Below are 27,321 nucleotides of genomic sequence, written 5' to 3'. Positions count from 1 at the left end.
ATCCATAAATATTTAAATAAATGATATTCTATTACTGTTTAACAGTGTGATTAATCACAATTAATTTTTTTAATTGCGCAATTAATTGCGATTAATTTTTTAATCGGTTGACAGCCCTAATAATTTTTAATTCTTTCTTCCTCCCTCACTCCCTTAAGCCCCCAGAATATGAAAACAATAGCACTTAAGTCAAAATTTCACACCCAGGATGTTCAAGTGAGTTCATAAGGGGGGAAAAAGGAAGTCTGCCTTCTCTGCTAAATGGTGATTGTCATAAATATAAAGGGAAGGATAACCACCTTTCTGTATACAGTGCTATAAAATCCCTCCTGGCCAGAGGCAATATCCTGTTACCTGTAAAGGGTTAAGAAGCTCAGCTAACCTACCTGGCACCTGACCCAAAGGACCAATAAGGGAACAAGATACTTTCAAATCTTTGGGGGGAGGCTTTGGATTGTGCTCTTTGTTTATGTGTTGGCTCTCTCTTGGAACTGAGAGAGGCCAGACAGAAATCCATCTTCTCCAACCCATCCTCATCTAAGTCTCCAATATTGCAACCAGTATGGGTAAGCCAGGCAAGGTGGATTAGTTTATCTTTTGTTTTACGTGAATTTTCCCTGTGTTAAGAGGGAGGTTTATTCCTGTTTTCTGTAACTTTAAGGTTTTGCCCAGAGGGGGATCCTCTGTGTTTTGAATCTGATTACCCTGTAAAGTATTTTCCATCCTGATTTTACAGAAGTGATTCTTTTACCTTTTCTTTAATTAAAATTCTTCTTTTAAGAACCTGATTGATTTTTCATTGTTCTTAAGATCCAAGGGTTTGGGTCTGTGTTCACCTGTTCAAATTGGTGAGGATTATTTTCAAGCCTTCCCCAGGAAAGGGGGTGTAGGGCTTGGGGGGATATTTTGGGGGAAGACGTCTCCAAGTGGTCTCTTTCCCTGTTTTGTTTAAAACGCTTGGTGATAGCAGCATACTGTTTAAGGACAAGGCAAAGTTTGTACCTTGGGGAAGTTTTTAACCTAAGCTGGTAAGAATAAGCTTAGGGGGTCTTTCATGCGGGTCCCCACATCCGTACCCTAGAGTTCAGAGTGGGGAAGGAACCTTGACAATGGTGAATGGGATGGAGTAAACTGGGAATTTTTTTTTTATTTCTAAAGACATTTTGCTGGGGGTTCACGGCTCCTTTTTGAAGAGCTATACAAGTAATTTGATAAGATGGCTGGTACCAGGCCATGCTGAAAAGGAAGAGAAGCTATAGAGAATATGGTTGAATACTTGAGAATTCCTTAAATGTCATTAAAACCACTGCAAATTAGAGTGATGATTATTTCACTCCGTTTTAGGGAGGTGTGATTTTCAGCACGTGTGTGTGTTGTACTGTGAAAGTGTTAATGGTCTTCTGTCTCTTTAAGAAGATCTCTGCTCTGTGATGTCTGTTCAAGTGAGGTTAAGTGGCAATGTGCTTTAACCAGTGAGCATGTAACTAATGGGGAGAGGTTTGTAATTTCCTGACAGCTCATAAACGGCAGAAGCGGCTTCTAATGCACTTTCTCTGCTGTGAGAGAAAAGGGGTCTGCTGATAATTGTCCAAGATTTTGATCTGATGGTATCCCAGAAAATGATGAGGATCAGGGGTTGGCTGATTGGGCGTGGAAGAAGCAGCCTTATTGTTACTCTCCTGTGGGCAGCACTGGGAATAAAAGCCACAGGTAAGTAGAACCCTGCAAATCTGGGGTTATCTATGGACCATGTTTGCAGATTGCGGGTCAGATGCGGATACACATTTTGTATCCGCCAGGGTTCTACAGGTAAGGCCAAGCCAGGCAAGACGTAGGACGTTGCTGACAGTTTTCAAGCCCAATCTAGAAGTTAGTTTTCTATACTGAAGAGAGAAGCTGTCTGGGGAATGGGAAAGGAGAGGTATATCTCAATACCCTTCCTAGACAGACTCTGAATCATGTCTGTCTCCTTATGTCTTCTCCATTGGTGAATTTAGCTCACTGGCACAGTGACTGAGGGTGTGTGTCCACTGCAAGTGAAAGGTGTGATTGTAGCATTATACCCATGCTAGCTTTAAACGATAGCAGTGTAGGCATGGTGGGCACAGGCTCAAGCACTAGCCAGCAAGGAGAGTATAAGCCCTCCAGGGATCCTGGATTGTTAGCCTCTGCTGAAGCTGTGCCCCCGCATCTACACTGCTATTGTTACCTATGCTGGCTAGATTAAAGCTAAGGTAGGTTTGCCTACCTATCCTGCAGCACACCTTTCCCTTGAATAGCCTGAGAGAGAAGGTGAACTCTGACCTCAGAAGGAGGAATATCTAGAGCTGGCTAGAAAAAGGTTTATTTTTCCTGTGAAACATTGTGATTGTTCTTTTGAAAAACCAAAAGTTTTCAGTCAAACTACTGAAAATTGAAAATTTTAGGCTTTTAGGTTTTCTAAAGAAAAATAAACCTTTTTTGAGGAAAGCTGACATTTATCAAACCCTATTTTCTGTTGACGCTCTCCTTGGCAGAAAATATTTGGCCAACCTGCATGCCCTAGACCTTGTAGAAGATAGGAGGGGGATACTGTGCTATCCCTCATCACACAGTTCCACAGAAGGCCTGCCAAGAAACACTGAGGTTATGGGAAAAGCCAAATTATTAATTATTTGTATTACAACAGCACCTGGAGGCATTAACCGAAGTCAGGGCCTCATTGTGCTAAGCACTATACATGCAGAGTATGAGACCATCCCTGCCCCAGGAGCTTACAAGTCACCTGAAAGATCCTATTGGGATCCAGGAAGTGGGCGGGAAGAAGGATCCACAGGGGAGGATCTACAGGATCTGGAAGCCAAGTGATTTCGGGGGACAGCTAATGAAATAACAGGGACAGGAGTGCGGACAGAGGGTCAAACAAAGGGAATCTGACGGGGACACCAAGGAGAGAAGATTGGACAGCGCCCACTGCTCCTCGAAGGCGTCAAGGGAGCCAGTGGACACCGCCCAGAAGAACTCTGCCCGGATGCATGAATGGACGGAGGATCGGAAATAGGCCCCACAGTCACAGGAGGCCCCGTCTGCCAATCTCCTCTCCCTGGTTTTATCGATGGCCACTTTAGCCAGGGCCAGGAGGAGGTTGACCAGGAGGTCCCGTGACTTTGTGGGGCCACGGATAGGTAGTGCATAGATAAGAAGGTGAGGGGAAAAGTGCAGCCAAAAACGTAACAGGATATCTAAGAGGAGCCAGAATAGGGGCTGCAACCTGGCGCACTCCAGGTAAACGTGCGCCAGGGTCTCCCTCACGCCGCAGAAGGGGCAGGTGTCTGGGACGGGGGCAGGTTAATGCTCATACAATAGCCTCTCCAGTTAATATCTGCTCTCTTACTCCCCAGGATGTGACATGCTTGAAATCATTTACCCATCAGCCAGCTTTATCCTTAGAGAAGGAGATCCCCTGACCTTGAATTGCATAGTGTGGCATCAACAGAAACAGCCTTCAGATCTGAAGGTCTACTGGTGTAAACTGGCGGAAAATCAGAACAGCTGTGCTAGGGTTCGCAAAGAGCTGGAACGCTTGCTATCAACAGAGCACTTAAATCCCCAAGCATGGGTCAGCTTGTCTCTGCTCCTGCAGATTCATAATGTCAGCCGTTCAGACAGCGGTGTTTACCAGTGCAGAGCCAATGCAAGTGACCAGACTGCTGTGGGTCACTATATCAGAGTGAATGTAACAGGTAAGCAGTGGTAGCTTTTAGGCTTGTTTTGGGCAGGGAGGTGCTAGAGGCGAGAGGGGCAACACATTCTTGTCCTTTACATTTGTCTTTGTATGATAAAAAAATATGTCAATGAATTGCATCATCTCATCCTGATGCAATGATATCACACGCTAATGTAACCTCATGATATAGGATTGCCGTATTGTGACACTTGGAATCAGTTTAAGGCTTTTAAATTTTCTCTCCAGTTTGTCTCGCTGGATGTGGGACAGGAATATGAAAATTGAGGCTTTCTTGAATTTCAGATTGGCTGGTGGCCCCACTTCATCTACTAGGGGTGGGAGCAGCATGCTTTGTATTTTGGGTACCAAAGCAGTTCTTGTAGGTAATTTGGGGGGGGGGGGGAAGGGGGGCAGACAAGGGCATGATGAGAAGAGTGTTAGAGTGACGTGCTGCCAGCCTGTAACTCAGAGGCATAGTTCACTCCCACACTGGCTCGCCTGGTATTGCTCCGATTTTTAACCACAGAACCTGATACATTAACATGTGGCAAAGAAATGCTTTAAATTGAAGACTGGGTGTATATGAGCATGGAATCCTTAGTGTTGTGGGTGAGGATCGCCCACAGCTGCCCTGAGGTGAATGTAGATTTTTGAAGGGTCCATGCTCACAGAGATGTGGCTCACAAGGTCAGGGCCAGCACTGCTGAGCTACTTCTCGCAGAGCTGAACTGCTTTTCCGTTTCACACGAATAAGAAAAAAATGCTGTATAAAGAAAGGACAGGAAGGACTGAGAAACACCAGGGTCCCTGCCACCTCCCCCTTGAATCCTCTTGGTTGATCATGCAATATGTTCTCATCTGAGCTACAAAATGACCCCTGCTCAGTGCTCCAAAGAAAAAGTACATCCCTGGGCTGGGTACAGAATGCTCCTGAGCCGGATAGAGGAGAGTGGCTGAAAACCCAGCTGTCAAGCAAGTGCTGTTTGGGAAACTCTTCAGAAGTTCAGGGCAGGTTTGCACAGCTAATAAGCCAACAGGGAAGTCAGAGAAAGGTGAGCAGGCAGAAGCACAGCCCTGGAGGAATCATTCATACCAGGGGCAGTAGCCAGTGGGATACACCCTTGAGTATAGGCAATACTGTGTGTGGACTCTTATGCTGCAGCTTGAGGGAGGAGGGCCAGACAGATGTGGAGCATGTGTGTGTTTGACATTGTGCCCATGCTTGGTCACTTGCTGTGCATTTAGGCAATGCCAAAGCTATTGCCCCTCTGAATCCAAGCAGTTCCCTAGTCCAGACATTCTCTGTTCCACCTCCTTGTCCACAAATATAAACCAACATGCTATTCTGCCTTTAAATGACTCTTCCACTTCAGCATCACTCTCCTTTTCTTCTGTGTTCCAGACTCTGATTCCAGCTCCCCAAACCTGCCAACATCAGTCGGCCCCGCTTCTTTTCACTTATACAAAGGAATGATTTGCCTTGCAGCCACACTATTATTTTACACTTGCTTTTGCTCTCCCCATCCCCTAACCCCCACCTGTACATGTAATGAGTGAGCTGTGGACCACAGTTGCTAAAAGTGGCAACCAAACCTGAACTCGACCACACTGGAGTCACCTCACCAGTTCTTATGCATCATCTTCACAATGCGGTGCAGCATTGTAACACTGCAGCATGGTGTTACGTTGGAGCCTGCCAGAGTCACATCTGTGCTACTCTGACTGGGAGGAGCAGGTTCATGTTCTTTCCAAGCCATTCACACAGCCTAATTGTTAACAATGCATCAAAATTATATTCTCATTCACCATGTTTCCCCTTTCATGCTGCGTGGAGCTTTCTCCAAAATGTTTCAACTCACTTTTCATTTTTTTTCTTTAGCTGCCTTCTCTGTGGCTTAAGAAAGCCGCTGTGGTCTGAGTTTACAGTGAGACTCAGGGCAGTTCCGCCAAGTGTTTTTACTTACCTGCACTTTGTTCATGCTTGTAGCAAAAGAATTAAATCATGTGAGTTCTTTGAACACCACAGGGAGTCCAGAGGCTGTCTCCCAAGGCAGCAAAGCTCTGAGGATGGATTCCTGGCTGGAAAAGACATGGGCACTGATCATGATACTCTGGCTGACCCTTTCTTAAAAGGTAGGAAAAGATGTATACATTCTCTAAGGAGAGAGATCCTGTGATCTGCCATCCTCTAAGATCATAGTAGAGCCACACAGCTGGATTTTCAGCATGACCCCGTTTTCCTTTTTCTTAAGAAAACTGCTATTTTGTGGAATGCTTCATCTCCCATCACTGCCATACCATAGAGGTTAATGGACTAGAGTCCTTAGCCAGAAAGGCAAAGTGAACCCCGCTATTAGTAATGCCTTTCTTTCATGGGGTGGCACAAGGTGCCACTGCTTCGAGCTTGGTCTCCTGCAGGCAGTAAGAGTGACATCTGTGGTTTTCTGACGACTTTTATGAAGCAGGCCGTGTGGCCCCAGAGCTGATTTGGCTTATGGGCTCTAAGTGTTTCCTGTTATATGTGGTCATGAGCCTCTAGGGATTCGCAGGCAGCCCTGAGATGTGGTAATGTGACCTGAGCCATTGTGCAATCAAATATTGAGTGTGAAGCCATTTAGTCGATTTAAAAATGAGATGGCCGTCTTAGAGGCATGATGACCCTTCAGCTTGAACGCTGGTCTGGCTTTTGGGGACTTAAGCTGGTCTGTATTTGGACAAGCTTATGCTTCGTTAATGTTGACATAGCACTTGACTCATTAATGGGCAGCTAGTTGTTTTTATTTCTTCGGGCACATGTGACGAAGATACAGTTTCTGGTGCTTGGGCAGATTCCTCTAAACAGCAGAGTAAAAGTTAACAGACTAAACTTCTATAAAGTTGTAATAGCAAATTCATTGTATTGCACAGGACTGCATTTCAGCATTTCATGGAACACTGTTTCTGAAGAAGGATTTTCAGTAGCTTAATGTCTGAGCACCTGGACGCCAGCTCTGCAGGATTATTTATTGTTTCCTATACTAGTGGTTAACCCATCAACACCCCCTCATCAGACAGAGGGACTCTCACTCTCGTCAGCACTGGAAGTGGAATTCTGTAGTCTCTGATGTCAGTCTTGTGTGTTTTGTCTCCGGTATTACTGAGGATGGATTTCTCAGTGTAGAGCATTTAAAGGGCAGGAAGAGATTTCTTTCCGTGTCTTCTTTCTGGACCTATCCAGAGAGATCTTCTAGTACGCATTGCCTCAACCTGCTACACTCGCACTTTAAAGAAAGATTCCACAGTGCTTCTTTTCTGTGGCCACTCTGTCATCTGCATTGTCTTCTGCCATGTTCTGTTCTACTATCTGTTCTCTCTGGGTTGTTTTAAGGGTGCTGGAAGTTCTTATCTAATCCCAAGCAGTGGGAGGTAGAATTCTCTAAAGAGGGTTTTGCAGCTTTTGTAGCATTAGGATGGATTCCAATTGGATTTATACTACAGGTCAGTTTGGGGAAGTGGAAAGAGAGACCCTCCAGGGATTAGCTCCTAGATACTTGTTTGTTAGTTTAGGTCCAAAATTGTGTGTGTGTGTGTGTGTGGGGAGAGGGAACAATATAAGACTTTTTAAATTTCAGTTAACAACTTCTTTGGGGAGCAATTGAACATCCTCCATGTGTACATTGTGGGCTTCTCAGAGCAGGGGTCACACCTTCTTCTCTGTTTGGAAAACTAGCACACTGTGGGTATTACTGGAAATAGCTAAGTAATAACTGTAAACCTAAACACAGCAGCAGTGGGATAGTGCATGAGAACTTGAAAATGGCTAAAGATTTAAAGACTAAAGGTTAAATAGAATGTTCTACAAACAGAGACCATAAATGTGCAAATTATTTTTTAAAAATTCTTCCGTTTTAATAATTGTAGGCTTTTTAAATACAGTATTTTATCTTGACTATATGCTTTTAAAAACAGGTGGCTTTTTTGCAGATATAATTCTATAGATCTGCTTTGGGGGAATAGGGAGTTCCTTTTAGACATAAAATTTGCTACCAAATCTACGTGGGAAGGCACTGTGTTTATATCTGTTGGCACATGCGTGAGCATGATGCCTCTTGGTATTTTTGTTTCAAAGTCCATGAGTAGCTGCCCTGCTTCTGGTGTTTGATAAGCATGTCTGACCCATGCCATGTTGTAATAGTTGCGTGCGCTGCATGGAATGTAAAGGTAGAGAATTGTCCTATAAATGAATAAAATACATAAGTCATATGATGTCTATCTCCCTATTTATCACTGAGAATTATTCTAGTTATTTATTAACTCTGAAGGGCTGTGCTTCTTTTTATGTATACTCTGTGATTCCTTTCATCACAAGTAACCTGAGAGTAAGTGTTCCGTCTGAGTTGTTGAAATAATAAAGTGTTTGTTTATGGCTGACAGAACCTGGTGCTCAAAGAGCATCCTCACCTTGCAGAGGCAGCATACGGCATGTGCGTTTCACCAGGCACGTTGGGCAGGAAGAACACTGTGTGATGCTATGGTGTGGGTTCCACTAAGATGACTCGGGCTCCGCTGAGGTGTTTTTAGGACTGTTATTCCTCAGACAGCACTCTGTACAGTCACACACAGGAACACGATTCTAGTTCTGTAGCATGGTATAGCTATACTCCCATCTAGTGGTGATAATATAAGTAGCAATTAAATAAAGAGACTAATGAGAACTCTCATATTTTAAACTTTGCCAGGCACTGGAAGAGAAAATAAGGATTGTACCCGCAGAGAGAGACACTTTACTTAAGAAGCTAAAATCTCTTTGAACTTTCTTGAGTTTCTATATTCTGTACAACATACAAGGTATAAGCCTTTTCATGTACAGCAGCTACAAGACAAGTTGTTGCAACCTACAATCCCCAGGCTATATATGTAATCCTTTCAGTAAAATGCATAACCCTTGATCACAGCAGGGCCACAACTAATAGGAGACCATGCAGCACTTCTATACTGGGAGAAAGGATTGAGTTTGTCTCCAGGATGGCTTGAAAGAAACAGAACATATTCCTCAGCTAAGCTACACTCAGTGTGACTCCTGTTTCTATGGAATAGCTACACGTTATTTATCTGTCCAATACTGACAAAAAGTGGGGTCCCAGATAGGTATAGATATTTACATGCAAAAACCCGTAACATGCAGTTAAGGCTGTAGACACTCTGTAGCCCTGTGCTCCCAGTGCCCTTCTAGCATGGGAGAGTTTGATTCCAAAAGCTCAAACGTTGGCAAACCAAGAGTTAAGGTGACATGTCGCACCAAAACAGCCTTCTTTCATCTCTGCCCGAAGGAGATCACAGTATCATTCCCTTCCCTCAGCCTCTGCCAACCAGCGGCAAGTACTCTTCAGATCAATGGTGCCGCACAGAGCACTGTGATGGTCCAGTGGACTGTACCAATAGGAGCTCTGACTTGGAGATCTTTTGGGCACAGAGAAAATGGCAGTTTTGGGTGGGGAGGGGTGGAGGGGTTAAGATATTATTATATTTCCAGGGTGGGGGCGAGGGGACACATTTGGAGTGTTGGCTATGGCTGGTCAAAAATTTTCCATCAAAACAGTTTGTCAATAGAAAACTGAACTTTTGAATGAATGAAATTTTCAATGGAAAATTTCAACTTATTTAAAAGCAAGACAAACACTATCTCCCCCAGCTACACACACATATACACACACACACTCACTTTCAGACTTTTGGCTGAAAAGTTGAAATTTTCAGTGAAAAATAATCCGTTTTTCTGATCAGCTGTACCGTTTGCCAAGCTACCTCATGCTGATAGTACCTAATTCTGCTGGAGGATTTCTAGACAGAACACACAGAGTTTTGGTCTAGGTTGGGACACAGAGTTTTGGTTGCTGACCCCTCTCTGTCTCTTAGTTGAGTAAACTGATAAGTGTTAGGATATTGAGTCCAGAGATTATGGGTGAGATTTTCAAAACAGTTGGGAGACCTTTGTTAAATGTCAGTGACTCTCCCATGCAGAGATCAGAGAAGGCACCACCATTTAGAGTTACAGCACAGTTTAAATAGAGCTGTAATGTAGGTAACTGTGTTATTAAAAGTGGCTTGCCAGAAGCAAGTTCTGCTAATACCTCCCAGTCCTCAAATTTATATATTTTTGGCTGTTCAGCAGTTGCAGTAACATACAGCAGTGTCTCTTCAGAAGCGAGCCATAACAATACACAGTGTAACAATCACACACAATTCAGACATTTGATAGTGGCAACTGTTCAAAAAACCCAAAGAGCTCATTTTAATTAGTCATATACAAGCATCCACACCTCAGCAGGTTATTCTCGAGGGCCCTAGCACAGGTCTCTGCACTACTGTAGCAGGGTGGCTTGTCCTGTGGGCTGGAGAGCCTGGGGCTAAGTCACACCTGTTTACAGAATGAGCCCCACCTGAGCGGAATCAGGCAATTCCCCATGAAGAGCAGAGGTGGCTGCAGCAAAAGGGGAAAGCTCAGGGAGAAAAAAGCATTCTGGTAGGATCATGATACCAGAGAGTTTGGAGGGTAACACCCAAGTGAGCAGGAGGCTTCTGAGGGGCAGAAAACCCTGCCTGTGTTTGGGACTGGATATCAGAGCCCCAGTGAGGGGGGGACTGGCTGAGAGACTGGACCAGGATGGAAGAGGGGCCCTAGCGCTGAGAGAACAGGCCAGAGCAAGTATGGACTTTTCTTTGTGTTGCTAGAATGGATTTTAGTTTGGGGCTGTAGATTGTTGTAAACGGCTTGTGGTATTAAACTAGCCCCATGCAGGGGTGCTGTTAACTAGAGAAAGCCTCTATGGGTTCTTAAAGGGCCCTGAACAGAGGAAAAACAAAGGAGGGGAGCCTGCAGAGACACCCCGGCCAGAATGGAGGCTCAGTAAGCAGCAGTCCTGCTACAACCACCACATTTCCTTCTCTAGGCTTTGTGCCCTTGAGCAGGTGCCTGCTAGCCATTCTGGACTTGATAGTCTATTTTAAGGCCTCTCCTATAGGGTTCTGGGATCTTCACAGAAAAGTTCTGACAGTACCAACCAATCTGATTCATGATGCCCACATACCGAGGTGTACACGTACATGAAATACAGCTCCCTTTTTTAATCTATTTTTAATGTATTTTTAAAAGCATAATGGGGGAGTTGGCCTGCCATCAAATGAGGGCCTGTTCACTGGATCCATAGCCCCAGGTGTAAGGAAGATAGTGTGGGTACCTTGGTATAACTCGTGCAGGCCCAGGGGAACTATATGTACAGCAACTGGAGTGTGATGCTGCCCACCGTATACTGGTCAGCCTTAAACTGCAGCTGGCTCCTCGTGTTTCTAAGTTAAGTCTCCAGCATAACTTATCTCCAAGAGGCAGGGGTTCCCCTTAAAGAGACTTGCTGATCTGCCTCTGAAGCACAGAGCTCTAGTCCCTGAAGCGGAGGGCAATGGTGGATTAAAGCTGACTAGGTAGCAGAACCATGCTGCCTGCAACTAGATCTAGGGTAGATCCAGGTACTGCTGTGTGAGGACTCTGGCTGCATAGAAAACGTATGGATGTTTAGGCAATGCAGCTGTGTCTCATTCTTCTGGTTACCTCTACTGTTCTATACTATAGGACATGTTATGTTGTGCATTTAACAACTGGGGGCGTTAACATTGCTCTGGCCACCTTACTTTTTTTGTCTAGTTTTAAGAGGTTATAAAGATTGTATGGAGGTGCTCTATTAATAGATGACTATAATGGTCCCCCCTGCCCTCGCAATGTATGGCGCTGTGAAAGAGAAGCTGCTTTGTTTTAGAAGATGGGAACATGCTGTATGAGATGAGTGTTGTTTTGAAAAATGCAATGGTGAGTGAGGCCATGATTACATGTAGACCGGTGTTACACTGTCCTCATGATCTGCACTGTGGCATATCTAAGGATATGTCAGAGGAGCATGGAACACTTTAGATCAGTGGTTGTCAAACTTTTTTTTCCCCGCGGACCACTTGAAAATTGCTGAGGGTCTCGGTGGACCACTTAATGATCTTTCCAAACGTTGTTTGTACTGTTAGCTAACTATTGTAAAGCGCTTTGGATAAAAGCACTATATAAAAAAACCTTAATAAACTTTTTTGTTCTACAAATAAAACTCATATTTTAATATCGGTAGTCTTACCTTTCTAATGTGATGGACGTGCCCTCTCTCCCCTGCCACAGCAGCCCCCGAGCTGGGGCTGAGCGGGAGGGGGGTCTCTCCCTGGCAGCCACAGCCCTGGAAGTGGGGAAAGTCGCCTCTTTCTCTGGCTGCCACAGCCCTGCACATCCCAAATTTTCCCCCACCCCCCCGATTTCCCCCATGGCTACCACCTCACACGTGCGTCTTCTCCAGGGTTCAGGCACCTAATTAGTGGAGCCACGCCTGCGCAGCTCCACTAATTAGTTGGATGGCCCTTCATTCTCTTGTGTGCTGCTGCCCAGGCTCTCACCTTAGAGGGATCTAACCACGGACCACCTGAATGGAGTTCGGACCACTGGTGGTCCACGGACCACAGTTTAAGAACCTCTGCTTTGGATGTTATAAATTCTAATACAGTAGTTCTCAAACTTCTGTACTGGTGACCCTTTCACATAGCAAGCCTCTGAGTGCGACCCCCAACCCCGTCATAAATGAAAACCACTTTTAAATATATTTAACACCATTATCAATGCTGGAGGCAAAGCGAGGTTTGGGGTGGAGGCTGACAGCTCGCAATCCCCCATGTAATAACCTTGTGACCCCCTGAGGGGTCCTGACCCCCAGTTTGAGAAGCACTGTTCTAATAGCATTGATGCCAGTGTCTGCTTATATTTAACTTTTTATTCCACTGCTTTGCACAGCACAGGCTTTTGCAGCTTGTCTGTTAAATATGCACAATAGCTTATCTTAGTGGTTAGTTTTTGTTAGATTTTAACTGTGAGCCCACATCCTCCTTGGGCAAGCCTTCATGCTGAAGTCTGTTTGTAGCTGAGCTGAGTTGTAGCTGAGGGACAGTTTCTCTGAGGCACTGTTGCAAGACGTTATGGTTCTGTGAGAGGTCAGTAATCTTAAATACTTCTCCTTTAAAGTCGTGGTGATGATGGTAGAAAATACCATCTAAATCGCTGTGTGGCACACAAGTGCAGAAGGGAGGGGATTGTGATGCCCATCTATGACCAACACTACGCGGTCCAGGACTGAGATTGTTTCAGGCAGATCAGAATAGTCATAGAATCATAGAACCATTGGCTTAGAAGGGACCACAAGGGTTGTCTAGTCTACTCGCTGCCAAAATGCAGGATTTGTTGGTTAAACTATCCAAGACATTCATGGGCATCATAGTGAAAAAGAATGAGCAATGAGGATTTAGGAACCGAGTGAGAACAGAAATTGTTTCTAGTCTAGGAGTAATAATGACTTTGAATAGAACTTTGCATAGAGTTTGATTAAAAAAGAGCACCCTAGAATATTACTCAGAGGTTCTTTAGGTTTTTTGTTGTGACAATTGGATCTGGTGGGGTTTTTGGTTTTTAAAAGGGGTTGATTGAAAATGGAATTCAGAATATTTCATAGTTCAGGCTGATACTGATTGAAAGCTTGTTCCTCTGCATTGGCTGTTTGACCTATGGCAGGGGTGGGCAAACTATGGCCCGTGAGCTGCATCTGGCCCATCGGACCTTTTAATCCAGCCCTCGAGCTCCCGCCGGGGTTAGTAGCTTTGCCCGCTCCGGTGCTCCAGCTGGGAAGCGGGGTCAGGGGGCTTGCCTTGCTCAGCTCCATGCGGCTCCTGGAAGCTGGAGCAGCCAGGGGGCTCTGCACGCTGCCCCTGGATTGGTAACTGGTTAAAAGATAGGAAATAAAGGGTAAGAATAAATGGTCAGTTTTTAGAATGGAGAGAGGTAAATAATGGTGTCCCCCAGGGGTCAGTACCGGGCCTAGTCCTATTCAACATATTCATAAATGATCTGGAAAAAGGGGTAAACAGTCAAGTGGCAAAATTTGCAGATGATACAAAACTACTCAAGATAATTAAGTCCCAGGCAGACTGCAAAGAGCTACAAAAGGATCTCTCAAAACTGGGTGACTGGGCAACAAAATGGGAGATGAAATTCAATGCTGATAAATGCAAAGTAATGCACATTGGAAAACATAATTCCAACTATACATATAAAATGATGGGGTCTAAATTAGCTGTTACCACTGAAGAAAGAGATCTTAGAGTCATTGTGGATAGTTCTCTGAAAACATCCACTCAATGTGCAGCGGCAGTCAAAAAAGCAAACAGAATGTTGGGAATCATTAAAAAAGGGATAGATAATAAGACAGAAAATATCATATTGCCTCTATATAAATCCGTGGTACGCCCACATCTTGAATACTGCGTACAGATGTGGTCACCCCATCGCAAAAAATATATATTGGAATTAGAAAAGGTTCAGAAAAGGGCAACAAAAATGATTGGGGTATGGAACGGCTGCCATATGAGGAGAGATTAATAAGACGGACATTTCAGCTTGGAAAAGGGACGATTAAGGGGGGATCTGGTAGAGGTCTATAAAATCATGACTGGTGTGGAGAAAGTAAATAACAAAATGTTATTTACTCCTTTTCATAACATAAGAACTAGGGGTCACCAAATGATATTAATAGGCAGTAGGTTTAAAACAAACAAAGGAAGTATTTTTTTCACAAAACGCACAGTCAACCTGTGGAACTCCTTGCCAGAGGATGTGTGAAGGCCAAGACTGTAACAGGGTTCAAAAAAAGAACTAGATAAGTTCATGGATGGTGGGTCCATCAATGGCTATTAGCCAGGATGGACAGGGACAGTGTCCCTAGCCTCTGTTTGCCAGAAGCTGGGAATGGGCAACAGGGGATGGATCACTTGATGAGTACCTGTTCTGTTCATTCCCTCTGGGGCACCTAGCATTGGCCACTGTCAGAAGACAGGATACTGGGCTGGATGGACCTTTGGTCTGACCCAGTATGACAGTTCTTATGTTCATTTTCAATCATTCACAACCATCCTGTTGAGCTAAAATTTATATGCATTGAATAAATTCAGGAAAAATCATCTGCTCATGATATTCCACGAGCAAATAATAAGGCTACTCTAAAAATAAATAAATAAATGATTTTGCAAATTATTAGCTGCATTGTAGCAAATGGGTAGTGAATTGATAAGACTGAGTTGGTGCTTTCATTCAAACTCTGGTTTTCAGGTGTTTGAAATTGTATTAAAAAAATTGCCTGATGCATGAGAAGTTTCAGCACAGGCTCTCAACCCAGATATGTGTGTGTCTTGCAGGAGAAAATTGTGAAGAAAATCCATTTAGCTGTGGTCTGAGCATGAATATTATTTTATATAAAATATATATTAAAACATGGTCGTTAAGGGAATTGGTGATATTTCTTACACTCAGATATCAGAAATGTAGCTTTATTTTGTTTGTTTTTCTGTGCACCAAACGTTAGAGCTGGTCAGAAAAATGGAATTTTAAGTGTTAAATGATGCCATTCCAAATGACCTACTCATTAGTATAACGCTTAGGAGGGTGGCCTCAGTGACATATCCCTCCCTCAACTCCAACATACCAGCACATGAGCCAGATCCTAAATCGTTATAGCTCCATTCAAATAGAGTAACCTTTTTGCCAGTTTATACCATCTGAGGCTTTGACCTACTGTGTGTGTGCTGTTATACTGATTGTTTAGTACAAAGAGACTGTATCCTACGCTGTTCTCTTTCCTCCATACCCCAAACTAAAGAGTGCGCTTACATTTAAATGCAAGGGTGATCATTCTCAGTACACACAGATTGCCCAGAAGAAAAGCTCTGTTGTAACATATTTGTGTTGTATCAATATCACTGTTTTTGTTTCAAACTGTGAAAGTAATTCATACATTCACATACTAATAATATACTTACAAATGTATCAATATTATGAATAAACATTTCTATGCATCATAATTGCATGGTGCCCTACACAGATGATAAAAAACATGGTCTCTGCAACAAAGAATTTACACTGTTTTTGCCTTGATCTTGCAAATAATGATGCCCACTTGTATAGTTATGCTCAGTGTCCCACTGATGTCATATGCACAGATGCAACTATTTGCAGGATCGAGTGCTAAATTAGACAACTGTAGGCTATGAAGTTAAACAAAGGATAGGGAATGGGATGAGGGTTAAAACAGAAAATGAGTCATTGTGAGTGAATCATAAAAGTTTGATCATTTTAAAATAAAGACTTCTCATTCTAAGAGAAGCACTTGCAGCTTTTAAGATTCTCTCACCTAAGTGGCTGAAGCAGCACACGTGTGATTCTGGAAGTAAGGTAAACAGACTGCTCCGTAATGCTGTGCTTAAACGTTTGTCGTTGTATTGCAAAACAAAAGGTCTTTTCAGAGCAAACACAAATCCACTTGTTAGTTGTTAGTTTATTGCAGTAGTGCCTGGAACCCACAGTAGGACAGGGTCCATATTGATCAATGCTTCACAAAAACACACTAAGCCACAGTACCTGCTATAATGAGCTAATAGGCTAAGACCTTGATCCTGCAATGACTCTGTATAGGCACAACAGTGCAATCCTGGGGAGCCCCGTCAATTTTTAACAAGCTATACAGTGGTGTGTTCCCACATAATCAGTTGCAGGATTGGGACCTAAACGGAAGTGATGCTGTCAATAGGATGCTCCATAAGTCTGAAAACTGGGACCCAAAGCATACATATATAATCCAGGACCATGTAGAACATACCAAGTCTTCCATTTAAAAATTAGTTATAGTTTTTGCATTGAGATATCACAGATATCACCAGTTTCCTTAACAACAAAAATTATGCTCAGCCACAGCTAAAAGGATTTTCTTCAAAATTCTCCTCTGCAAAACACATGCTTCTTGGCTGAAAATCTGTACTGAAAATTCTCATGCAGCAGGTCATCTTTTAATGAAATTTTAAGCACCTGAAAATAGCACATTTGAATGAAAGCACCATCTCATTCTTAATGATCAGTACTTCAACATTTGCTTTAATGCAGTCAATAACTTGCAAAAGTAATTTCTTTAAAACAAAAGTCTCTTTATTTGCTTGTGGAATATCATGCGTTATGTGATATGTTACTAAATAGCATTAAATGCACCATGCCTTATTTCTCTGAAGAAAATAGGAAATAAACAAGACCTCATTTAAAAGGTTCTGATCATTTGCAGCAAACTGCTGTCCATTCTGTTCTATTATGGAAATGGCAGCACTCTTACAGAAATTAAAAAGAAGGAGGGCTTACAGCCATTCCCAGGGTTATTCTCATTAATGAATGTAGGTGCCCTATCAATTGATGGAAGATTAGATCCTGAATATTCTTATACATACATTTGCCTCAGTTTTCAAAATGGGATGCAATGTGTCCAGGTTCTTACAAGCAGAGCACTCTTTGCTGCTGCTTTAGAATATTTGACTGATAAAAAGATCAAATAAAAACACAAAGAGATTTCTATCAGTGAATGGATGCATACTACTATACTAATAAATAAAAAAGTCAGCTGTAGAGAAATTGACATTTATTTGTGAAACAAGTTTCTTCATCTTCATTGAACCTTTAGTCAAAGCTGGATATAACTTTTGCTGATATACCTTCTTGAGGGGTCAGAAAAAATATCTGAAATAGCCTGACAAAGGGTCTTTTACAGAACATTTATTTTGAAGGGAAGCCAATGATTTGTTTCATGTTCTAACTTTGCTCTTCTCTCAAAACAGGAAATTATTTGCGGGGACATATATAGTGACCCATTATTCCAAGTCCTCGTCATTACCTTCATTTTGTGCAGTTTCCCTGAATCCCCTCCCAACACATGGCCCAGATGTGGCCAATTCTGGCTGACTTCCTTCTTTTCCTAATTAAAGTGGTTCAAGGGCCAGGTAAGTGAGGAAGATCATTAAATGAATGTAATACCATGAGTTCCAGAGGACTGCTATGTAGTCTCTTCTTTCAACAAACTGTTACTCTAAAATTGACAAGGGGAAACTACTGAATAAAGCAAGTCACAGTACAAACAAAGGAGAGGCCCTACTACAAAAGAAAAATAAACTTCACAGACAGATTTGGCCAAGACAGCAGGAGTAATTCTGCTATTTAATGTGAAAGCAGAAGAGTGACACGAATTAGGATTACAGTACACACAATCTTTCTGCAAACAATTTATGGTCAGTTTCCACAAGAGGTGGAACCGACTTGAAAGTTATTGTACTCAGGAAAACAACCCACATCCCCTCACCTTCCAGCACGATTTAAAAGCAAAGAGGAAATTTTATGATAACAATCCCCATCCCCACTCTTGAGTTTAGATATTCCAAGTTAGAAGAGACACCATCTTTGGTAGCGTTTTGATCTGTAACCACTGGTGATAAGGAAAAGTGTCATGACTCAATCCCCACTTGTGGATGGCAGCACAGTTAACATGAAGGCCCCATAGAGTACAATTTAATGCGAATCACCAGGGTTGAAAATTTGTAGTATAGACAGGACTTTTCTGTGTCCCTGTAACTGTACTAATGCTGTGGGCAACCTGGGGTTTTAAAGATTGCTACAAGTGTGTGATTAGGTTCCATCTATATTACAGGTTGTTGGGGTTTTTTTTAGCTGTGTTATAATCAGGTCCTCCAAGGAATTTCCTTCCTTTCTTGAGTTCCCTCACCCTACCACTTTCTCAAAGCCCTCTATCAAGGTGAACAAAATTCCTTGGCAGTTGAGGCTTTCATTGTGACTTTAGCCCACCATCATGAATCAATAAAAAGCACCACAAGGCACTGTCTCCCAGGCACACCCAATTCCTGACGACTAGACAAGCAGGAGACTGGGCATGGAAAATAAACACATCTTTTATGTGGCAGCACAGAGTACTAACATAGAGTTGCCAGCCCATTGGATAACTTCTTGAGCAGCAAATAAATGAAAGAAGTTAGTCTCCAACTTCATAGTGTCTTTAAATGGTGACCGAGGCCTAGGATCTGCAGTAGCAAGGTGCTTCCATAGAAGGTGGGACTAATGAGGTCAGTCCTGGAAACTGATGTCACTCTGGCACATCTCAAGTTCTCAGCTAATTTTTAAACCATTTACCATAAATATACAGAGAAGGGTCCAGGATCTGCTGCAAGAAGAGGTTTCAATACAGTATGAGAGCAGAGATGTTTGATCCTAATGAAATTAAAACTCCATAAACTATAATGTCAGCTTGAGTGATGTTTTTAATTCCACTTTTCTTCCCATGTAGCTGACAGCACAGTGTCTGCAGTGGTAGGTACCAGGGCTGTGCTGAGATGCCATAACACCTCAGTGTCATCTCTGATTTCAGTAGTATGGAAAATAAGACCAAAGACTGGAAGTCACTGCTTGTTGGCATATAGAGCTGATACCAATAAGACAGACAAAACAAATTGCAATGAGAGGATGACTTGGGAATCTAGTCCTTATCATGACCCTGCCCTTCAGATTCACCCTGTGAGACTTGCTGATGAGGGTAATTACACCTGTGAAATTGCAACCGGCGATGGGACTTTTTGCCTAGTCTCTGCTCTCACTGTGTTAGGTAAGAAACACCTTGTGTGTCTTGTTTTTTGTGATTGAAATGAGGAAGAGCTCTGTGGAGCTCAAAAGCTTTTCTCTCTCACCAACAGAAGTTGGTCCAATAAAAGATATTACCTCACCCACCTTATCATAATTCATGTCACTTGACTTTTCCTTCTTGGTACTTGCCTCTCAGATAATGGCTAAGCTATTGTCTGTCCCCTGCCTCTTCTTAATCTGAGTTTTTTTCTGTCTGGTCAAGGGCAGAATATGTATTGCTATTGAATAGTTCCATGTGATTCCTTCTTGCCCTGCCCATTTCCCTTTCCTATTGTCAAATTCTGAATTCTTCCCACGTATTCAAAAAAATTCCAGCTGTGATTTTTACCATGCTGTGTTCTCTTCAGTCTGTGTTTTGCTAACAGATAGTCATATCCCTTGTTGTAATAATAGATTCTAAAGCCAGAAAGAACCACTGTGATCATCTAGTCTGGCTTCCTGTAAAACACAGGCTCTAGAACTCCCCTGAAATAATTCCCGTTTGAACTAGAGTATAGCTTTTAGAAAAGCATCCAACCTTGATTTAAAAATTGCCAGTGATGGAGAATCCCATGCCTTTCCTCTTGCTGCCTCCCCACTGCCATCATCATCATCTCCTTCTGTTTTTGCTGTGATCTTCATGCACAAAACAAAGGGGGTCAAGACTTTCAAAAGCAACTAGTGATTTTCAGGTGTCCAATTTAGGTCTTTTTAAGGTGTCTTGACTTTTCAGAGGGTGGGTGTTCAGCACATTCTGAAAATCCAGCCCCTTTGAAGTGTCTCAGTTTGGGCACCCAAACATCGCTAGTCACTTTTGAAGGCCTTGGTAGGGGAATTTTTTCCTGCTGCAATAAAAAAACCTCAACCGTTTCCCCCCTCTCCTGCAGTCCCTCCTGCGGTGACTCTGACTCATGATAGCAGCGGGGTTGTTGTGTGCCACGCGTCTGCAGGGAAACCAGCTGCAGAAATCTCATGGGCTCAAGGGAATGGTCGCAGCATAGAGAACAAAACTCATCACACTAATGGAACAGTGACCACACTCAGCAGCATGTCTATGATCAATAGCACGAATGCTCACGTGACCTGCTTAGTTATCCATCCAGCCATGAACCAGACCCAGACTATAGAACTATCACCCAGTGAGTACCACTTCTCCGTAACTGGTCTCTGTTACTCCATGTACATCTCTACTTTATCAGTTCAGACAAGTGCCAGTGCAAATGGTGAGGGCCAAGGAACTTTGTTGAGTTACTTTGATGTGTTACACTGAATGTTAATGGGGTAAAGCTCTAAAGAAACACTCTATAACAATAGACAAATGATGCATTTCTATACTCAACTTTCTACAGAATGTCTAGAGCATTCTAGAATGAAGCTATTGTAATAGCCCCTGCAGCTCCCCTGCAGTGCTCGCTCTCTCCTCCTTGACTGATGTAGTGAGAGTTCCCCCTCCTGTTTCAATCACTGGGGACAGCCACAATGTCTCAAGTAGCCACAGATTTGTCACACTGGTTTTAGAAGTGGGATTTGAACCCCAGGTGCTGAATTATATCTAACTATATAGAAAGATCAGCTTAGCACAGCCCTTGTTACTGGCTCAGCCAGGAGACATTTCCTTTGGGCTCATTTGATACAGCTGCTATCTAAGGTCTCAAGGGTTCTTGTCCAATGCTTGAACGAGGCAATGTGTAGGGTGCAGTCCCACAGCAAAGTCAGCCTCCAGACAGAGGTCACCACTAGCTGCTTAGAGTCCAAACCTGGTCTCTGCCAATGAGCTGGGCAGGTGTCCACATTACGAACTCCCAGCACAGTGGACACCAGAACACCCTTTGTCACAAAAGTGTCCTTGGCAGAGCACCCCCTTCAGGAGTTACATGAGGAGCGCAATTGTGCAGGTCAAATTGCCCCCACCCCAGCAGACACTGTGAGATGTATCAGTCTAACAGGAGCCAGCCCTCAGCCCTCCAGCTGAGGCCTTTTGGCTGTTTCAGGGTTCTCAGGGTTCCAGGTGAAACAACAGGACAGTCCACTGTCAGCAAACAAGGTTAAATAAAAGGAAAAGGAAGAAAACATGCAGGCAGCTTTAGTCAGGATATTGGCCCCTCTTACTTCAGAGGGCCTTGGAAATATCACAGTCCAACTCAGAGTTGACTGGTCTCTAGCACAAGTCTGTCTCCTTCCCCTTCTTAGCCCAGGGAATCCATGTCAGCCTTCTGCAAGGGCAGGACTCTGCAGGGTGTCAGACCTCTCTCAACAGCCTGTTCCCTTCCCAGGGTTGCCCCCACCTAGTGGAGGTCCCTCCTTTTAACTCCTCCTCCAGTCCTGGCAGGATTTGCATGTGTGGAGGGGCAGGGCCACTGCAGCCCCAAGCAGCTCCTTACCCTCATCCTTGCTGGCACGGGGTTTATATACCCTGTCATAGTTATTGTTAGAATTCACAGCAGAGATACCAAGAACCAAACAGGACATGAAGACTGAGCTATACTCTCCTTCCCTGAGGACAGTCACTTATCATCAGGGCTGAAGCACAATGGCAGGGTGTGAGGGGAAGCTTGGTCTGGTGTCCCCAGCACTAAATTTACTTGACTAAAGAGAGAGACGGTACACTTGGCATTCCACCCACAAGAATGGATCAGGCTAACCCACCTGTAGGGTGATTCCTGAACACAAGGAGAACCACTGTGATTCTGGGGCTTCATCTGGATTTAACTCTTCCAAAGACACCATATTAGGTGTCCATCTAGTTTTCAGAGGAGCCTGATGTAAGATATTGTAATAAACTGGCCAGAGGGGAGTGATTGAGAGAGTGTGTGTGTGTGTGTGTGTGTAGGTATGAGCTCTCTGTCTCATACACCCTAAGAGCAGAGGACGAACTCCCCCCTCCATGGCTTGGGTAAAATCGAATAGTTATATAATCTGTGGATTTCTCCATCAAGCTTTATAACTTTCATTGTATTGGTATCTTGGCAGAACTTTCTGCAGACATGACACTTTCACCCATACTCCATTATTTCCTGATATGCACCTCTTCATGTGTCGCTGTTGCAGTTGTTGCTCTGATTTTATACCGGACTTTAAAATGCAGAGGTAAGCCATCTGGAACTTAGTCACTTACTGCTTCATAAGGGGTGGAAATGCCCCAGCATCACATTACTGACTCTGCATGTTTACAAGGAAATATACCTTATCACTGACCTGTTTGGCCAGGTTGGGGTTGAGGGAAAAGCTCAGGGCTCCGGTTACTGATGATGTCCAAGACCTATGGAAATGTGCTAAAGAAATAGTGGTGATTTTTCTACAGAACTTTTAAACCAACCCAAGAATTCCACAGCAGAGGTATAATTCTCTGTTAAATTCTATATGTGTCTGAAAATTTTTATAGAACAGATATTCTTTATTACAAGATGAGGGGTTTTAGAATAATTGAATAGAACCTCTATTGGTTTCATCTGCATTCAATCCTATGGGCTTTGTATTAAGGGCTGTGTCCCTGTTTAGATATACAAAAATGTTTCATTACCTCGTGGCTGACTTACCTGGTAGGGGGAAATATCCCTTTATTCTGCCACTGCCAGATGATGGAAGTGCCCCAGTGTTCTTACTAACTGGATGGGAGAAGTGCACCTATGCAATCAGTGATGGTTTTCTCGACCTCTTGTGAATGTTAGAGCTAAGTCTGAGGGTATGTCTATACAGCAAAAGCTGGGCATGGACTAGCCTACCTGAGCTAGCTTCAATCCAGCTAGCACCGGTAACCATAACAGTGAAGACAGTGCCACACAGGCTTCAGAGCAGGCTACTGAGCTGAGTATGTATCCAAAGTCTATGCTGGGCTTATGCTTCCTGCACAGCAGTGAAGACAATGTAATTGTAACCCACGTTAGCTGGATTCAAGCTAGCTCAGGCAGGCTAGCCCATGCCCAGCTTTTGCTGTGTAGACATATCCTGAGACAAGGGGGTTTAATATTTCCCCTGTATGTTTTAGAATGGGGCCAAAAGGCCACTGAATTTCACTTTCACATCCTGCCAGGGAGGTGGGTGGATGATCTGCCATTAGGTGTAGCATCTCTCTCTTCTCTCTACCATTTCCTTGTTATCGAAACTCCTGTGATGATTTCCTCCAGCCCTGGGGGCCAGATGTGAAACTTCTATTTAAGATGGAAGCCTCCACCCAATTAGACCTGTTCAATTCAATATCTGCAAGCTTCTCAGACAGCAGACTTTAACTTTCACATATTCTTACTTCTACTGGAGTGTCTGAACATGTTCTAGAAACGGAAAGTAAAACAATCGCAAACCTGCTGGCAATAAAGGAATTCTAACAGAGACAATACAACTGTCAACTAAGCCAAGGAGTTCAGCTGTGTTGAGATGAAAGTTTTTCAACTAATAGCAAAGGAAGTATAGATGATAACTACTGTGTGTGTGTGTTGTCCCATCAAACCACTTTGATCTGATGATATCTTATTTTCAGCCTCCTGGTTAGCTGGACTGGCAGATACTGCCACAGTGCCAAATACAGTAAGTAGAATTTGTTCTTATTTTGGGCTGACACATCCAGTTTCATTTTAACTTACTTGGTCTCACACAGCCCCCATATGTCAATTTCTATGTTTTTGTGTCATTGTCTATGTGGCGATATATTAATGAAAATGTCTGTGACCTGTAGGTTTGTGTCTGCTTTTGTGTTTGTTTAAAATGCACGAAGTAATTGCATAATTGTAGGCAAGGGATGTAATGCAACATCTGCCATAAAAATATCATAAATTATTTATTAGAAAGATAATGCAGTTTTAAGGTTGAGTTTTTGAATGCACTGACTTTCCTGAGATCAGAATTATGGTTCCCATGTCAACCTTAACTCTGCCCTTGTGTATGTAAGCAGTATACTAGAGTCTTTGATTCCACATCGCATTCTGCATGACTAAACGGGTATTGCACATCCATAGCATTTTGTTTTCATCTATAGGTATAGAAAAGCTGCACTTGCTTTCCCTTATGTTGTATTATTTGTCAAGCTGTATTATGTCACATGGGCCACTGCTGTGTGATTGTGTAATGAAAGGCCCTGTGGTGATGCACACATTCTAGGAGAAAGAGGTAAAGTGTTTGTGGGAGCTAGCGCTCTGAACTCTCTGATTTTGTACAGTTAAAATCTAAATATTGACCTTTGCTTTTAAATATAATTTCCTTCAGTACAATTGAAATGCTAGATAGATACAGCATGAAAATACCTACCAAAGGTTTGGCCCCATTGAAGTTACTGAAGAAAACACCCATGGACTTCAGTAAGGTCAGGATCTTAACTCAGGTTTTCACTGTAATTTTGCGGTGGTAGTGATGCCACAGTATCTCTAGACCTTATTGTTTTTTACTCATCATGCTGTCTAGTTTCAACCATCCTTGTTCAGCAACTCTCTCTGTCATCTTATTATCTACACAGCAGCTTCATTACCCTCTACGGATTAATAACATTCAGAATTATTATTGCACTTGTGCAGGCTGGCAGGGATATATTAAACTATGAAGCCTGATATGAACAGTGAGGAATAGAGGAAGGTAACAAACTGGCTAAACCCTGAGAGGTGAGGAGCACCTGTTGAGCTTGCAAAGCTCCCTTTGGTCAGTGGGAGTTTCAGGAAGTAAGTCGGTGTTCAGCTCCTCTCAGGACCTGGCATAAAGCGAGTACATTGCAAATGAAGAAATATCTCCTTATTCAGGGATGTTTGCATGTAAAAGCAGTGAGTCTACGTATAGAACTAAAGGAAAATCTGGGGGGATTTTTCTTTCTGCAATAGTCCTATTCCAGGTCTCTGAGAGAGAGAGAGCATTTAAGCAAAATCGCCAAATATTATTTGATTACTTCTTAATGGGAACAACAATTCTGCTTAAGCAGATGCCTTTGTGTGATTTTTGTGCTTAGATTTTTTGTTTTGTCTCATGCTTCTGCAGTTTGTTTGCTCCCAATGCCTTTCAGTAGCAGTGATACACACTGAATTGCTTCGCTGCCTATTCCTACCTGTTGTTTTATCTCCTTCCAGGTTGGTTACTGTTGGGCCGTTACTCTGGAGGTCAATCTGCTGTCCCTGGCATGGGGAAAGCCTCACGCACAGATCCTAACCCAGTGTAGCTAGTCCCACTCCCGACTCCCTGGGTCTGATCAGTAGCACAATGGGCTGTGCAGCTTCTCAGACAGCAGCGTTACTATGAAAGTAAAACAGCGACTTTTGTTCATTGTAAATTCCGCTTAATGATGGCAGCGACCCATCAGAGTGTCCCAAGCAAGAGAATTTCACCATGTCCTCAGTTATGTTATACTGTTAGCGTCAGCATTTTATAAACAGCTTTGCATGTTGCTGTTGCAAAGTGAAGGAGAGTTATTGTATCTGTGAAAAGATGCCTGCTGGGCTCACCCTGCATTAAAGGTCTGTGCTCTTTACAACAATTCTAGGTGGGTGGAAGGACAATGTCTGAGTAGGAGGTGATTTGGCCCAAACCCCCCAGCAATAGCTACACCACAGTTTCATGTCCTGAGTCATATAGTCTCAGACAAGTACAAATGTTGCTGTCCTAAACCGTGATATGTGGAAGGGGAACGAGATTACAGGGCCTGAACTGAACAGGTCTCTCATTCTTTCCTGTAATAGGTTGGTAATTTACGACATGGTGGTGGTGGTGGTGGTTGTTGGTATTCTCATAGTATGTAGGCAGGGGGGCTGGAACAACTTGTATAGTGGAAGTGCTGAGAGCCATTGAACCAAACAAACCCTGTATATATGATGGAAACCACTTCAAGTCGGGGGTGCGGCAGCACCCCTAATTCCAACACTTATGTGTGTAGGAGTCTGAGTCATGGACCATGTCCTCACTAAGCTGCTGTATTTCTCTCCACCCTCAAGTGTCACCATCTCTGCCCCATCTCTTCATTCAGAGTAAATTGTGATGGAACTTCACATGTCATTGTCCTGATTTCATCCATTTCACTTTGGTCTGTATTTGGGATGTTGTATAAAAATCTGCTTAATGTATTGATTTTTCTTTGTATTGCAGACTGGGAATAACCTCAAACTCACATCCAGGCCTGGGACAGTTAACACAACTAACTCTTCCACCGTGGAAAGTATCTATCAGAATTACAGTGTACAGAACATACATAAAAAGGTTAATTCTCTTAAAACATAAAGGCAAAGAGTCTAGTCCTAGCTCAGCTATTTTCTGTATCAAGAATATCTAACACATCCTGGGACTATTTTGAAATGGGGCTAGAAGTCCTGCCCCACACACATATACCTGCTCCAAAAATTCTGTCCTTTCTGTCAGGAAGACTTGGCTTTGATCCACCTATTGCAGATTCCTCTCTGAGTTGCTGAATTACTTTTCTGTGGTTGGCCTTTATAAATTGAAGGAGTTCTTATTGTCTACATCACTCCAGGAAAATGGAGGCAGAAAGACGGGTGGGGATCAACATGTTTTAGTAAATTTTCTCCCTCTTTGGATGTCCATAAATACCTTTGTCTGAAATGTTAAGGCCCAAGCTTCAAAAACGTTCATCAAAATGTCATCTGTAAGCTGGAGCCTTGGTCATGCAAAATGAATACCTGTGTGCCTAGTTGCCAGCCGACTGTGAAAACATGGGAATTGCATTTTGACAGTTGCACTACCCCTGGAATCCTGTGGTGGAAACAAGTGAAACTAAGGACCCCCAAAACTCCTAAGGATAGGGAGCCCACCCATTGCAGAAATGCAATACTTGTCTAGCTGGCAGAATTAAAAGAAGTTTTACTAGGTAGAAAAAATGGTTTACATTCAGAATTAGCAACATGTGACTGGTAGCAGCTGATCTTACATTATATCCTATGACTTTTTTTTTCTTTTTTTTAATTTTTCTGATTTGTATAGACCTTACATATATAATGACAGAAGCCAAACAAATGCATTTGCACCTGATCTGTAAGTGGGAATGAGTGATGGGCAACACTGAAAAGTTTCGTTCAAGTAAACATCTAAAAACCATGAA

The 27,321-nt window shown here is 43.1% G+C and overlaps 1 protein-coding gene across 7 annotated transcripts; it reads left to right on the top strand.

Annotated features, from left to right (window-relative positions):
* Positions 1-1,079: 1,079 nt before the first annotated feature.
* LOC102935813 (cell surface glycoprotein CD200 receptor 1-B-like) lies at positions 1,080-27,321 on the top strand. Of its 7 annotated transcripts, none has more exons than XM_043538413.1 (9): positions 1,080-1,710; positions 3,381-3,722; positions 5,733-5,839; positions 17,459-17,620; positions 18,973-19,287; positions 20,192-20,443; positions 22,275-22,391; positions 23,779-23,825; positions 24,501-27,321. In XM_043538413.1, the coding sequence occupies exons 4-9, from the start codon at positions 17,554-17,556 to the stop codon at positions 24,507-24,509; spliced, it is 807 nt and encodes a 268-aa protein (XP_043394348.1). In that variant the 5' UTR covers positions 1,080-1,710; positions 3,381-3,722; positions 5,733-5,839; positions 17,459-17,553; the 3' UTR covers positions 24,510-27,321. The 7 variants fall into 7 exon arrangements, with proteins under 7 accessions (XP_043394348.1, XP_043394344.1, XP_043394345.1 ...); XM_043538409.1 differs by having other exon boundaries at positions 1,081-1,710; positions 26,355-27,321; XM_043538410.1 differs by lacking the exon at positions 5,733-5,839 and having other exon boundaries at positions 1,081-1,710; positions 26,355-27,321.

Source organism: Chelonia mydas, chromosome 1 (genome assembly GCF_015237465.2).
Source record: "Chelonia mydas isolate rCheMyd1 chromosome 1, rCheMyd1.pri.v2, whole genome shotgun sequence".
NCBI lineage: Eukaryota > Metazoa > Chordata > Testudines > Cheloniidae > Chelonia > Chelonia mydas.
This window is presented reverse-complemented; position numbering and strand designations above follow the sequence as displayed.